The 14797-nt window shown below is 55.4% G+C and overlaps 3 protein-coding genes across 3 annotated transcripts; 1 reads left to right on the top strand and 2 right to left on the bottom strand.

Annotated features, from left to right (window-relative positions):
* Positions 1–3348: 3348 nt before the first annotated feature.
* On the bottom strand, positions 3349–6971 carry DICSQDRAFT_131888 (uncharacterized protein). Its single transcript, XM_007360869.1, has 12 exons — positions 6831–6971; positions 6726–6758; positions 6611–6668; positions 5925–6519; positions 5396–5855; positions 5219–5342; positions 5134–5168; positions 4987–5077; positions 4784–4932; positions 3941–4728; positions 3714–3885; positions 3349–3658 (listed from the first exon to the last, which is right to left on the bottom strand). The coding sequence occupies exons 1-12, from the start codon at positions 6957–6959 to the stop codon at positions 3437–3439; spliced, it is 2856 nt and encodes a 951-aa protein (XP_007360931.1). The 5' UTR covers positions 6960–6971; the 3' UTR covers positions 3349–3436.
* A 426-nt stretch (positions 6972–7397) lies between these two features.
* Positions 7398–9404, bottom strand: DICSQDRAFT_165380 (glutamate decarboxylase; the record flags this gene model as incomplete). The annotated part of the gene is made up of 8 exons (XM_007360870.1): positions 7398–7550; positions 7605–7829; positions 7895–8445; positions 8500–8856; positions 8910–9084; positions 9143–9250; positions 9302–9337; positions 9390–9404. 8 exons carry the CDS (start codon positions 9402–9404, stop codon positions 7398–7400), a joined length of 1620 nt encoding a protein of 539 aa, XP_007360932.1.
* A 1855-nt stretch (positions 9405–11259) lies between these two features.
* DICSQDRAFT_77347 (uncharacterized protein) lies at positions 11260–14462 on the top strand. Its single transcript, XM_007360871.1, has 19 exons — positions 11260–11373; positions 11449–11917; positions 11977–12444; positions 12503–12541; positions 12607–12617; positions 12676–12743; positions 12804–12839; positions 12900–12918; positions 12972–13029; positions 13095–13122; positions 13178–13264; positions 13324–13360; positions 13417–13432; positions 13485–13650; positions 13710–13744; positions 13794–13879; positions 13935–14059; positions 14112–14195; positions 14262–14462. The coding sequence occupies exons 3-19, from the start codon at positions 12425–12427 to the stop codon at positions 14301–14303; spliced, it is 957 nt and encodes a 318-aa protein (XP_007360933.1). The 5' UTR covers positions 11260–11373; positions 11449–11917; positions 11977–12424; the 3' UTR covers positions 14304–14462.
* The last annotated feature ends 335 nt before the right edge of the window (positions 14463–14797 follow it).

Here is a 14797-nt window from a genome sequence, read left to right on the forward strand (position 1 = left end):
TCGGATTTCAGCAGAGGGGCACCCTTGTGCGAGTCCATCGTGGCTCTTATCGTGCCATGCTTGTACTCCCGACCGAGGAGGCTGACGAAAATTTTGTATTCTGAATCCACGACAGTATGTAGAGGCTATGCGGTCGTGGGGTGTATCGTACGGAACGTACGGACAGCATGCAACTCATACCACCAAACAACACATCTATGACATTCGGCAGCTGGCAGTCCAGCCAGTCACTCGCTAATCATGTGATACATCAAGACCTGCTTTCAGAGCGTGCGAGGATCAACACGTACTGTTGGAGGGTCCGACGAGGTTACAAAGTAGTGTCTGTTCTCAGCGGCGGTGCTTGGAACCATCTTGAACCCTGGTGAGACTCTACATTGCAGTACTCACATTGCGTTTAAAGCACCATCTGTGTCGAGCGATGGTAAGGGGCCCTGCGTAGTATCTGTTCTCAGCGGCGGAACCCAAAAACCTTCTTGAACCCTGGTGAGACCTCATCTTGCAGTACTCACGTTGGTTTCCGAGTGCTAATCTAGATTCCAACTTGACAGCAAGTGCCCTGTGTAACGTCCGTCCTCAGCGGCGGAACCCAAAAACCTTCTTGAACCCCTGGTGAGACCTCATCTTGCAGTACTCACATGGGTTGCGGAGTGATTCACACTTCAAGTCGATAGCAAAGGGCCTGTGTAATATCTGTTCTCAGCGGCGGAACCCAAAAACCTTCTTGAACCCTGGTGAGACTCTATCTTGTAGTACTCACCCTCGAGTACCCTCCGAAGGCCCGTGACGCTATCGCATGAAGCGCGATCAGCGAACTCTACGGAGGCGAAGAGCGGATAACATGGGAAGGTCGTGAGTGACCATGTGGAATGACGATATAGAGGCAGTCAGCCAGAGGACCGAGCTTGGAGGAGGAATGTAAGTGTGCATGAGGGTGTGCATGAGGGAGGTGGTTTGGGAGAAACAGAGGCTCGCATTCTGCAAGAACTCTTATAGCCTCTTGTCAGGGTGGCTGGCAGACCGACCTCGCGGCTCAGATCGGTACGTCATGTTGAGTTGCCGGCTCTTCACCTCGGCAGGGGCTTACTCGCCGGCCATGTGAAGGCATGCTGGCTAACACGATCGTGCTTGTAGGAACCATACTCGCGATCGCCTCGTGAGCCGAGGAGCCGCCGATCGAGAGGCTGGTCTATTCACCTTCACAGACACTGGTCATCTGCCAACCGCCACTGGTCATCTGCCAACCGCACTTCCCGTCGTTCACACACTCTGCTGCATAAAGGGATGGCGCAGTTCTGGATGGCACAGGCGGCTCACAAGATAGTGACTGATGGTGGTCCTCTCAGACGTGTCTCCTTGTCAATTGAATGATGCGAGCGTGATAGCAGCGGAACAGAGACGCACCGAGCAGTCATCGGGAGAGAGTCGAGCAGCAGCCGAACAGCAAGAGGCGCACTCATGAGCAAAGCATCCAGTCTAACATAACAGCAGAGCAAGTCAACAGATGTTCTAACACGAGAGCGACCTTCGACAACGGGAAGAGGGATAGCTTGTGCCCTACTCATTCCAATAGTAATCCGAATCCGAGCTCGCGCCGTGGTCCTCGGCAGGGGGGCCTTCCTCCGCTTCAGCCTCTTTCTCAGCCTCCTGCCCCATCTGATCGAATAGATCGCCGTGGTCCTGCGTGAGCCGCCACAACGATTCCTCCTCGTCCTCTTCCTCTACTGGTGGATCAGGAGCTTGCACAATCCCCGGTGTCGGCGCCGTCGTATGAGGTGGCGCAATCTGAGAGCTCCAGGGAGTACTGCTAGGTTGTGACGCTGCAGGAAGCGCATACAAGAAGGTGGATGGGGGCGGTTCCTCGGGAGTGAACGCAACGACGCCCTGCTCGAGGATAACATAGTCGCATGACGCGACAGGAGCAGCCGACGAATAGATCACGCTGAGGTGTCGATATGCCAGCTGCTCTTCCCCAGCCGACTGGGATGGGCCCGCAAAGGGCTGCGACGAGTCGAGACGTCGTCGCTTCGCTGCCCGCCCGTTGGCAGAGTCGCGGAAGTTAGGATCGACCTCGTGGCGGGACCGCCTGCGGAGCGTACGCGTCATCATGATGCGCGCGTTCACCTGGCTCGGCCAGACGTGGCCCAGGATCGCCTCGTGCGTCTCCTCCCCGCGAAGACTGTGTCCGCGCGAGAACCAGCGCTCTTGGTCGGCGTAGCTCAGCTCTCGTGGCGATGGGTCCCGGCCGTCGAAGTGAGGGTTAGATGCGCGGGTGGCAGCAAGGAGCACGACGGCGAGCTGGTACTTGGAGGCGAGTCGATGCAGCAGAAGGGAGGTTTGTCGCAGGTCCCGAGCTCGCTGCTTCAGATCCTCGTACTCTGTGTGTCTACTTGAGTCGAAGAAGTCCGTGAAAGTGTCGATGAGGAGAAGCTTTGCGGGTTTGAGACCCGCAACGTCCATACGGGAGTCAGCAAAGGTGGGAAAGAGGTCAGTGAGGATGCGACAGAGCGCGCCGAAACTGAAGGCCTTGAGGGTGTAGACGTCCGACAGGCCGCAGGACTCCCCAGACAAGACGGGGTGCTGATCCATCATCTGTTGCAGTCGGTCTGTCTGGAGTGCCTCGCGAGTCGTGACGTAGCATGCTGAGCCTGAAACGCCGCCTCGCTCTGGAGGGAGTTGTACCGCTAAGGATAGCTGGAGTGCAAGCTGCGTCTTCCCTGCATTACTTCAAATTCATTGTCAGCGTCAGAAACATGGAGTGATACGCCTCCCTCACTTCTCCCCGCATATCTCCCAGAGCATCCCTGTCTGGAAGCCACCGCCGAGGGTCTGATCCAAGTGTGCGTCTCCGGTGGTTATCTTCTCCTCTCCCAGATGCGCAACGTCCGAGAGATCCATGGGCTCCTCGTGAAGCTCATTGCAGACCAAGTCAATGAGAATGTCCATGTCTCTCAACGTCACCCTGCACTTCTTAGCCAGGTCTGACGGCGGCTTGAGCAGGAGGTCAGACACAGTCTGCACGCTACCTACAGCTCTCTTGCGTCAGCCAAGCGTGTTTAAGGGCTGTTGCCACGTACCTTTGGCGAGGGTTGTCTTCTGGGCCATGGTGAGGCTGGACAAGTCGGCGAGGTACCTGCTGTCCATGACTGACTATTTGAACGGTTGATATACGAGACTGATCCAGCAGAGATCCATGAGGGTCGGCCGCGACGCGTCCCAGGGAGGGATGGTGGCCGATCGAAAGCAAGACGCGATCGGTGTCACGGTCGATCGTGGATCGCGCCAGTCACTCACCTCCACGTGATCGCGTCTCAGACCACTCCGCAAGAACCCTGCTTAGAGCTCATTGAACGACAAAGATTCATCGCATACATGTAAAGTCTACACAAGATCCACCCATAGCTAGCTACAACACAATGTCAAAACCGAATCGCTGTCACTGGCGCCTGCCTAGCGACTGCGACGAGTCCGTGCGCCCAAGCAGACCTCCCATCACATTCGTCACGGTATCCGTGAGCTGCCGTTGCTGCGACTGCGCATGCTTGACGTAGAACAACCTCACGGCTGTCGAGTTCCAAATGCCGAGGGGTGTCATTCCGCGCACGTAGATCTCTCCCCAGATTAGCGACGTGAGCCAGACGATGGAGGCGTCCGACCACTACGAGCGTGTGTCAGCGAGCATTCAAGCACTACGCGACAAGCAGACTACCCACCATGAACTTCCTCGGTGAAAGCGGCACGTTCTTCGGGAGGACGTCATCCAGGTTCGCGCTCCTCAGCATATCGATGATGGCGCTGTTAGCACTCGCCCCGCTCGCGGCCTGCTGCTTCTGCACCTTTGGCAGCAGCTCAGAAATAACGAGCAAGACAGTATCCAACGGCAGGCTAAGCATGCACCCATCAGCCCATGTCCTTTTCGCCGCCTAGAGCCGAAACTCACCCTTGATGCCACGACGAGACCCACTCCTGCGTCGGTACGAATCCGTTCCTCCCGACGCCAGCAGCAGCGAGGCGCTCCAAGCTCCCCGTCATGTCCCCCGACAACGACCGGCCCGCCGCCCGCATCTTGCCCCTCGCCTTCTCCGACATCCCCGCCGCGTTCTGGCCCCCACCGGGAGGCGTGCTGATCCCCGGCGTCTCCAACGCCGTGGGCGACATCAGCGGCCGCGTCGACGCCTGCTGCTCCTCTTCGCGCGCGGGCCCCTCCGGCAGCGTGTCCGTCGACTCTGTCCGCCGCGGGAGGTCGAGCGACATCTCCCTGCTGAGCAGGCGCGCCTTCTCCGCCGCGGGGTCGCCCTCCTCTTCGTCCCGGGGCGCGCGGCTCTTGCCCTTGTCGGCGCCGCCGGTGGCCTGCTGACGTGCGCGCTCCTCCTTGGCTTGCTGCACGCGCCGGATCTCGCGGAGGCCACGGGCGAGGGTGAACACGCCGAGGTCCTCGAACTGTTTGTGGGCGCGGACGATGCCGTAGACGAGGTTCGGGTTCTCGGAGAGGTTGTGCAGGAGGACGCCGTTGAAGGCTTCGAGCATGAAGAAGAGCAGACGGGGATGGCCCTCGTCGGACAGGAGGAAGGAGGGGTTCGAGAAGGCGGTGAAGAGTTGGAGGAGGCGGGCAGAGGAGGTCACGCTGAGGTTCCTGAAGTAGGGGGCGGAGTTTGAGAGGGCGATGATGAGGGCAGGGTACAGCGAAGTGAGGCTGCCGGATGTCGTGGCCACCATAGAATATATTGACTGAGATAGTGATCAGCAAAAGTGGAAGCACAGTGCGGAGTGCCCAAACACACACATGGATCATGAAGTCTCCCGCGGTGCCCATCGTCGAGTACTTCTGAGGTATCTGGCCCCGGACAGGTGAGCTCAGCTTCTGCCCAAATGCTCGCTCTGCAGACAGACTCTGGATCAAGTACGAGAGCACGCGGCACATGCCATGTTGCTCTAGTAAAGCGTGTGTCAGCTAGATCGTCCATATTCTCGTAACAAGCCACTGACCAGGTTTGTCCTTGATCTCGAGGCCGTAGCATAGAAGATAAGCGAGGATGTCCATTGCTCTGTCGGAGTCGAGAAGATATGTACAGAATTTCTGTGACCGTATTCAGAAGATGCCACTGAGAATTTGAAGCGAGAGGAACTCATTACCTTGTTCAGCTCGATCATCTTCCACAGGAAGATCACTAGGGTGATATGAGGAAGACGCGATGCGCAATACAACGACACCACTCACCTGCCTCAACCATGTATGGCACAGACTTCTTGGACCCGGGAAGGAGGTTGCCAATGGACGACATTTGGTCCTCGAAGGTCAGCAAGATGCCGTGGAGAATGAAGGCGAAATCGTTTGGCCGATGCTACTTTACGTGTCAATGTGTATGCTGGGACGAGTGTTCTCATTCAGCCTCACCAGCTTGGCAATGAAATACCTGAATGCGTTCGTCTTTGCCGTGGGCCCAGAGGTCTGGCCATCTGCAGTAACATCGCGTGCAGTGCCGCTCTGGAAGTCCAACAACACACAGAGAACCTGGAAACATGTCGAGACGAGGGCTGTCCGTGGGTCTTCGCCCTTGAGCAACAGGTGGTTGTACGGCAACCTCCCGGCCACCGTCCCCATTACGTTTGCGCTGCCCGGATGTGTCGCGTTCATGGCAGTGTTCATGAGCGAGCATAGTACAGTCAGCACGTCACGCCGCGGAAGGTTTTGAACGAAGTGTAGAGTGTATACGGATGGGGAGGTGAAGAGACCTGATGGCGGAGTGTAAATTTGTCGAGAGAGTAGGACAAGGAGTAGCCTCAGAACCTCGGTCTTGTTGTGCTCGTACTGTTGGCTCTGCCCGGGGTCTATTGTGGAACCGACGCCCTTCTCCCTGGCAGATGCGCGTCCTAACGTGAGCAAAGGTGGCCACGAATGTCAACAAAGCTTCCTGCGCACGCACCAGATGACATAGTTTATCTTGTAGTGGTCTTTCTGGATCTTCGTCGGCAGCGTGAAGCCACAGCAGAACATCAAGTCGATGAGACAGCTGAACAGCCGCTCCGCAACAGAGGGCAACGTCTCCTTCGGCCCCGCCTGCGCCTGGTGCGATGTCGCCCGCTGCGGCGTCTTCGGTGCGCGCGAGCCCCCGCCCTCGCCGTCTTCATCTTCGTCGTCCTCGTCATCGTCCTCGATGACGAACTGTGCCTGCGCGCTCGCCGCCTCGACCACCGGCCCACCCGCTCCGCTCACGCTCTCCGGCATCTCCTCGCGCTTCCACAGCACCTCCTGCTCGAACCTGCTCAGGTCGCTCTCGATCTCGAACACGACTGGCAGCACGCGCTGCAGCACGCGAATGCAATTGAGGACCTCCTTCGTCGCATTACGCTCTGCGCCCGCGCCAGTGCTTGTACGGTAGAACGATGTTGCGAGGGACGAGACGGACGAAGTTGTGGGCGCGGGGAACGTATGGTCAGAGACGAGGTTGAAGAGACGGGCGGTGATGACACGAATGAGGGTCGCGACGTTTTCGGGTGCTTCTTTCAGTGCGCGGCGGACTGCGCGAGGGTAAACATGCAGGACGGGGCGGGCGGAAGTCGAGGGTGAGGACGTCCCTTGGGTGGAAGTATACTTTCCGGACAGACGCACCATCGTTACGTGTTATGAGAGTGAAGACGTCCGACGCAGAGTCGAATAGGACGACGTACTGCCAGAACGGGCTGAGCTCAAACAGTCGATATGAGAGTGACCGCGGGGTACTTACTTGGTCCCAGTACAGATCCTTCTCTGGTATATTCTGTGAACGCCGCAAAGAACCGCATCACTTCCCGATCACGGTTTGAGCTACTCTCCGTAGGCTGAGACTTACGCGTGTCGTAGCAAGCTTGGCAATGCCTCCCGGCTGGCTACGGAAAGCGAGTTTAGGCTGGTCGCCCAATAGGTTGAATGGGTCCGGGATCTTTTGAGGTAACTTCGAGAGCATCTTCAGGCCATCCATTCGTATACAAAAAACTGAAGGAAAGAAAAGCAAGCCCTACAGAGAGAAGGGGAGAAGAGGAGGGTGGGCGATACCCGGGAGCTATGAGTGCTGGGACGGTGTACTTACGCGCGCCTGGGGCAACAGGCTGCGCATGGGTGAATGCAATCTCAGATCCTTCTGAGGCACATGATCACCAAAGTATAGATGCCACTCTGAGCTCTACGATAGAGAAGTCTGACAAGGAGGTGGTACCTATCTCTGGCTTTTGCTTGGCTCCTGAAACAGTTCGGGAAGGCTAGGTTGCAAATCGAAAGATGGTACAATTTGACGAGGACTACCACTCAGCACATGCTATCCTACAACAGGTATTTGCTTAGCTCTGCTAGGCAACCGATCACAATCCCAAGAACCCGTCCTAAGTTTGCGCCATGTAGCAGGAAAGGTCGTATGAAGCTTTTAGCACTGCTTAGCGTACGTGCCGCTGGACTTGCTTCCAGAGCCTTTGTCCAGCCCACCATGATGATGTTCGGCGGTCGTGACACCACTGGACATCTTACTAAGCGCATGGGTGGGGGTATCCGACTTCACGAGACCTTCGACAATCTCAATCTGCGAAGGACTCATCAGCTTTTCACATAGTGCCCATAGTAAGAATCGGCGTACGATGTCTGCAACAAGTCGGTCGATCATAACAGCGCTCAAGTTCTCGCGGACGACAACGCGGAGGATCTCCACGCTCTCCAAATCGGGTGCCAGCTCGTAGTTGGGTACGATCCAGCCCTTCGCACGAAGAAGGACCTGGACCCACTTCTGTTGGATGTCGGGGTTCTGCTGGCGGAATTCGTCTGTAAACCTGAACGATACCACGGGCAAGCCAGGAGAGTAGTTCTACGGAGGAGCCGCATCATTGACGTCAGCGGAGCAAGCAACAATCGTATTAGCTCATGACGTACCTCGACATTCGCCTCGTTTATGCCAACGGTCTTTTGGGCAGCTGATGCGAGAGCACCTACAGTCTGAGGCCGGTGGATGTCACTCAGAACGTAGAACAGACCACTCTTCTCGAGAGCGCGGCTAAGGAGCCTTGCGTTCGCCAAATCTTGGAGCGCGACATTTCGGTACCCTTCGAAGCCCAAGTGCACGAAATTGAAGTACTGCGCGATGATGGGGTGTGCAGGGCGCGAGAAGTTGAGGGAGAACGAATATTCAACGGAGCCAAGGTAGTGCAGCTCGAAGATGAGGTCCTTGGGAAGGAATTGCTTCGACCGCCAAACGACCCAGCCCACGCCGACGTAGGAGAGACCGAACTTGTGGCCAGACGTGTTGATGGAGACAACACGCGGGATCTTGAAATCCCACTCGAGCTTGGGAGTAGCGAAGGGGGCGATGAAACCGCCAGAAGCCGCATCGACATGAATGGGCACAGAGTTGCCGGTACGGGCCTCGTACTCGTCAAGCAGGTCCGCCATCTCCTTCACAGGCTCGTAATGGCCGGTGTATGTGCCTGCGCAGCGTGTCAGAAATGACATCAGATTTCTGGAGAAATCAAAACACGTACTTCCGAGGATGACGTAGACGCCAATCGTGTTCTCGTCCACATACTGCATAGCCCTCTTGGGATCAAGCCGGTAGTGGCTCTCCTCGGAGATAGGGACAAGGCGCATCTCGACGTCGAAGTAGCGCGCGAATTTCTCGAGCGCGACCTGAGCGTTGGCACCCATGACGATGTTCGGACCGGGCTCATGTATAGACTTGCCAGCGGCCTTGCGCTTCTCTTGCCAGAGGCGCTTCATGGCCAGACCTCCGAGCTGTATAGCCTCAGAGGAACCGGTGGTCGCCGTGCCAATAGCCTGCTGGGTAGACGGCGCATGCCACAGGTCGGCAAGTATAGAAACACAGCGCGTGTGGATAACCTCTGATGCAACGATTGGATTCAGGAGAGATAAACTATGAGGCGGATGGACGCACGTGTCATGGGGTACTCATCCTGATCGATGAGATTTTTGGAGATGTTTTCCATCATGAGCTGGTCTGCTTGCTTGGGCATCCATGTGTGGACAAAGGACGCAAGGTTGAGGGCCGGGTTGCCGTCGAGGGTCAGCTCGTCGTGGAGTAGTTGGTACGTTGCCTCTGCATCGGTGCCCTGCACATTATGGTTCTCAGGACTGCGCAGATGCATCTTGAGTTTGAGAAGCACCAACCTTGGATGGGAGCCTATACTTGGGAATGGGCTCGGTGCCATAGCGAGCGCCGTAACCGTGAACAGCATGGTGGTCGGTCGAGCTATGAGCGCCAGGCGCCTTGTGGTCCTACGCGAAAACTGAGCCAGGATTCGTGAGGCGAACGCAAGTGTCGCGTACCTTGGACGCCTGGATGAGGCGGTCGGCGTTGAGGTGCTATACGCGAGGTCAGCTTCATGATATATTGGTGGACGAAGGTGACCCGTACCTTAGAGAGGGCCATGATGACAATGGAGAGGGAGACGATGTAGAGGGTGTCTTAGGTTGAACGACCTCTTATATGCGGTCACTGTATGCGGTGTACGGGAGACCAAAAATAAATGGCAAAGTCTGAGTTTAGGTGGTGGCGACAAAGGAGTGACATCATCGAGCCTTGCCCAAGTTTACCCACCTGCAGTTGCAAAGCCCCTTGCCGTCATCTCCATCCACCTCAGGGCCGTCCCACACTTTAATGACCGTCCTAGCACCACATCTCCTTGCCCTAAGCCCCCAACGTGCCCTCATTACTTGACGGGCCCGCCATCCAGACCATCAGGAGACCCCATGCTCATCTTGCAACCCCCAAGGCTGCGGTGTAGCGTGAGAAGCACCGAAGTTCCAAGCAGAGCTCTGATAGAATTCGCAAGAATCGCCCTGGCCAGGCCTGTAGCGTGCTGAGAGCAGGAAGGGAAGCAGGCACCGACAGCGTGATGCCTCCCGATTTCACAGGCGCGCGTCCCGGTCCGAAGAACACGGCGTTGTACCCCTAACGGGACCAGCTCTGCCGAGTCCATCTATAAGTACATATATATATGTAGGAGCTGGAACTTCTTCGACTCGAATCACACATCCTAGCTATGCAGCCTTGAAATGCAACGATCTAACAGTATGAAGACCATGTAATCTGCTGCTGAACTCGTGTAACTAACATCGGATAGATGACAAGCAGAGTAGTACATAACCCAGACGATCGATCCGGCCAAGGCCTTGTACAACTTCAGCAATGTGGTACGCTTATCTCCTCAATTCGAATGTGCGACACGTGCCTCAGAGCGATAGCTACTTATTGGCCCATCCCGGGAGAGTTGACTTGATGGGTACACGAGACCTTTCAATAATACCTCACGACACGGCGCTCAGTGCTGACATTGTCTACTCCCATGAAGAGACTTTCCACAGCGAACAACTATTCGGCCACGTCAGCTTATCTGGTCCAAAATCCGCAGTCACGACGGCTGCACCGCCAGGAGCTCCATCGTCTACGTACGAAATCCATCAATGACACGTTACAGCGCCTTGCATAAGTCCGTGAACGCGCGGATTTTTTCTCTCCGGCGTCTAAACCACCCGACCTGCCTAAACAGGCCATATCACGGTCACAGGGACTACTCCATGACAGCGCATCACGGCCCCGTTGGTTGACCACACGCGTACCCAGGTAAATCCACAATGTTTTGAAGTATGGATATGCGTGCGGTACTTCCATGTCTGTATTTGAGTGCCCATTGGCCCCCAGGGGATCCTGTACCCTGATCTAAACAGGAGGTACCATAGTAAAGGTGCAGTCACATATACATGATCATGCTCTCACTACGGGCACCGCCTCAAATCGTTCTTTGTCAAAGGGCTGTAGAACCTCTGAGCAAGTACAACTTTCCCATTGCCGACCCTTCAGCGTCCTTTGGCACGCGTCGGCAAAGGGACAAGTTACGACTGTCCCGAAAACAAACCTCCGTTTCACGCGAAGGGATCCCGAGCGCTGCCCGTCGTGTCTGGGCCTGTGACCATGATGTGGCCTGTTTAGGCAGGTCGGGTAGGGTAGACGCCGGAGAGAAAAAATCCCGCGCGTTCACGGACTTATGCAAGGCGCTGTAATATACACTCTGGAAACCTATCCACCTGAGGTAGTGCCGCGCACAATGCTCCTGTTCCCACCCCGCTCATTCTGTCACGTAGCGTCGAGTCCCTCGGGCTCTCGAGTCTGGAGTACCTATGGAGCAAGCCTTTTCGGGAACAATCACATTTCCCCAATACTTACTCCCGGTTCCTTTCAAGGCTCGCGATCCGTACGGCGAGCTGAAGCCTTCAACACGCATAATGAATAACGATCAAATTGGTAGCCTAAGCCGTAGGAGCGCGGTGCTCGATCTGAATGGCAGGGTGTCAGTAGGGTCGTGACGAACCGTTGCATACCGGTGTATATCTGTCTTCAGGTGAGACCGCGCGCATGCGTTGTCCAGGCTTTGATGGCGCGCCATCACTCATAGCGCGCATATGCACTCTTTCAGCAACGCGCAAGGCGTCAAGTAGACTGCCCTTGTCTGGTGGCAACTTCTTAAGCGACACAAGACTCTCCGATCATGCCAGAGTTCGGGGTCGCCAGCTGGCTCCAGAGGCTTGCCAAACTGGCCATCGGAGGGTCCGCCGATACGGGTCAATTGCCGTACGCGTCAAGTCCGACATCTCATTCGCAAGCCACTTGAAAACGGCCTGTTGAGGAGGACGTATGGTAGGCTGATGTTTCAGATGGTCGGCCACGTATACGGTATACCCGGGGTCCGAAAGTGTCTTTCCATATCAGGCATGCAAGCTACTCAACGCTTCCCTCTCAGTCGCGACTACTCTCGGTGTGAGCGGACGAATCTGACGTTCTCTACCTAAAGTTGTCCACTATATTGGCAGAAACGAGCATGGATTTCCCGACATGAATGTCGAATGGCAGCGCCATCTGCTGCGCGAGGATTCGACCCGGGGACGGTGAGTGTTTAGCGCTTATGGTGGCACTTCCAATCGCAAGATCTCAATCGACCCTACAGGGCCATGACTCCGACAGCACGAACCTTCCAGCCTGCCGCTCGGAGTGTGTTGATGGACGTCGTCTTCCGAGCCAGATGACCTCAAGACGATCATCATCCGACAAGGCCTTGGACTTATGAGCCTGATACTCACCAGGCCTTTTTTACTGGCGTCTCTTTGACGACATTGTCTGGGGTTACGCCACCTTTGATTGCGCAGGATATTCTTGAACTTCTCTGAGTGTCCTTTTGCCTGGTTTGTCATGAATCGTAGATGGAGTAACTGTGCCCCTTCACGGCCATGTCCGCTTGGCTGCCTATGCTAGGCCGGTCCCTCCGATGGTTCAAGATCTCCACACGCAGGTAGAGCTCAGATATAAGCCTTATCAATCTGCGAGACACTCGCTTGCATTCCTGCCCTGGGTCGACTCCTTCCTGTCCGTCTGGTTTTCCCTGTTGTCGAAGTACCATGGCCCCCCTCGATATCACGTTCGTCCCGTTCTCAACCCCACTACTATGTCGTTCTTTCGTTGACACTCGTGTATAGTATGGGCTGCCTTCTCATGGGCACGATCACGGCTGGGGTGTGAGTGTACATTGTCTCTGTGTACCCTGGCATAGGAGCTCATCGGCGTCCTACGTTGGCAATAGGTTGTGGGGTAGTGAGTGTGCCAGCTCACGCGCGAGGGCAACGAAGGCTGACCGTTGAACATTGCTCAGTATCCTGCTCGCAGCTGTTCTACTACTACACCCGCTATCACAAGGACCCGCTAAGCCTGAAGCTCCTCGTACGTTCATACAGCCCCAACTCCTCCTTTATGTCCTCGAGCCTGAGCATGCACGTATAGGTGGGTACCGTGTTCGTCTCTGATTCGGTACATCAGGTGAGTCGTATGTCCGAAGTCATGCATCTCATGCGCTTACCCTCATGCCGTTGCCGATAGGCGGTGATCATCCAGAGTGGTAAGGGTGTCTATCTTTCGCGAGCAATCCATTGTTTTGTAATGTTGTTGTAGTCTACGCCTACTTGGTCACGGACTACGGCGACCCGACTAAATTGATGCATCCCAACACGTAAGAGTTTCTCGAAGCCATTTAAAAGGCGTTTCACACTTCTCACACTCACACGCGGCTTCCAGTGGACTCATTATTCAAGTCTTCTTCACCGTACGTCTCTCAGATCTGGTCTACTGAATGTTAGATTGACGGAAGCGTCGCCCAGGCCCTCACTGGACTGCTTGTACAGAGCTTCTTTGTCCTTCGTATATGGCGATTGAGCAACAAGAGAACTTATCTCGTAATCCCCGTGGTATGCGTCTCGCTTGCAACGTAGGGTCGCGTGTGTGTACCCTTACTGTTCACTGCTAGATCTTTCTGGTGCTCGCGGAGTTTTCTGTCTCCGTAGGTGAGTGCACCACCCAGTCGGTACTAGAAAACGAGATGCTCACCGTCTCTTGGCAGCGTATGCGGTCAAGGCGTAAGCATGTCCCATTTTTGTGCATGTCAGACGACTCACATGCGCGATGCAGTTTCTTCCTTCCAAGCTTCCTTCATGTCAACAGGATACGCGGCCTGTCGATATGCATGAACGCATTTGCAGCTGCGGGGGACGTCGCTATCGCGGGCTGTCTTTGTACTATTTTGCACTTATCCAGGACGGAGTTTTCCAAGTCGAACGCACTCATTAACAAATTGGTGAGATTCCTCGTGTTTGACAGTGGTGTATCACCTCATGGTTATGGAATTGTTCGTAGATGGTGTTCGCGGTCAATACCGGGTTGTTGACGAGGTGATGGAGGTGCGATAGAAGCGATAGATTGCCGCTGACGCCTCTTCAGCATTTGTGCGGTCACTTCTTTAATCACATTCTTTGCCGTGCCGAATTCGTTCGTTTACATCACGTTCTACTACCTCATCGGTCGTCGTGAGTATTTTACAAACTGACAATGATTCATGGGTCTGAATCCCCGATTCGTCAGTGTACAACAACTCCCTGCTAGCGACACTGAATGCCCGTAGAAGTCTCCGAGAGGGCACATCGAGCGGAGATATTTCGTTGTCGCTCAGGGATGGGCAGGCTCATAGTCCTGCCAGTGCCTACCCGGTAGGTCCACATCCAGTCCGCTCGAGGATCGCTCTTGTTGAACGGAAATCAGGTTCCGCATTCGCAGCGCGGCCAGAATGGTATCACGGTCCGAATCGACACGAGGAAGGATACTCAGCATGACTACGCAGCGGAGGTGAGTTGCATGACGAGACCGCGAAATGTACATCGTCGAATATACAAGCTGACATGCCTTGAGTAGTACGAGATGTCGCCCAGCAAGCATCCCTTAGATTCCGTATAGTGTCTTGCCTCCAGCGGCTGGGATCGCATAGGCACACTGCCATAGTAGTAGACATCATATCGTGCTATGCATCTAATTTCCTCTCGCGCTCACCGCCGCGTGTCAGTTTTGGTGTGGAATCAAGCGTGTTGGGAAATTTTGTATGACTGGCAGTCCTGAAATTCAGTGTCCCCTGAACGCTTTCAGCATGATCCACTCTCGGATGTCTTGTAGTACTTTCGAGCTTCGTCGTCCGTGGGCCGTGGCCCGGATTTGCAACTCGGTATTAGGGGCAAAACTGGCAAGAGGAACACAGCAATACAATTTCTTGAAATGGAAACACAGCAGGACTCATGTCGTGAACCCGGGGTGCGGACGTGGACAGATAATGACAAGTTAGAGGCAAAAGGCAGGAGGTTCAAAGCAACTTGGAATTTGCTGGGGTGGAAACTCCGGCAATTGTCACGGTCCTGCGGGGGTGTCGGCAAAGACGGCCCGAGGATGGACTCCGGGGA

Source organism: Dichomitus squalens (assembly GCF_000275845.1).
Source record: "Dichomitus squalens LYAD-421 SS1 unplaced genomic scaffold DICSQscaffold_2, whole genome shotgun sequence".
Lineage (NCBI taxonomy): Eukaryota > Fungi > Basidiomycota > Agaricomycetes > Polyporales > Polyporaceae > Dichomitus > Dichomitus squalens.

Bases quoted from the DNA above. Each gene is read 5' to 3' on its own strand.
- DICSQDRAFT_131888 (XM_007360869.1), bottom strand. From the start codon at position 6,959: ATGGATGGCCTGAAGATGCTCTCGAAGTTACCTCAAAAGATCCCGGAC. The intron at 6,520-6,610 runs GTGCGTCTGTCC...ACCCTCGCGCAG, and splicing joins TCTCATAACACGTAACGATG to TCCGCCGCGCACTGAAAGAA. The intron at 5,169-5,218 runs GTGAGTGGTGTC...ATATCACCCTAG, and splicing joins GCCATACATGGTTGAGGCAG to TGATCTTCCTGTGGAAGATG.
- DICSQDRAFT_77347 (XM_007360871.1), top strand. From the start codon at position 12,425: ATGGCCCCCCTCGATATCAC. The intron at 13,745-13,793 runs GTGATGGAGGTG...ACGCCTCTTCAG, and splicing joins AATACCGGGTTGTTGACGAG to CATTTGTGCGGTCACTTCTT. The intron at 13,880-13,934 runs GTGAGTATTTTA...CCGATTCGTCAG, and splicing joins CTACTACCTCATCGGTCGTC to TGTACAACAACTCCCTGCTA.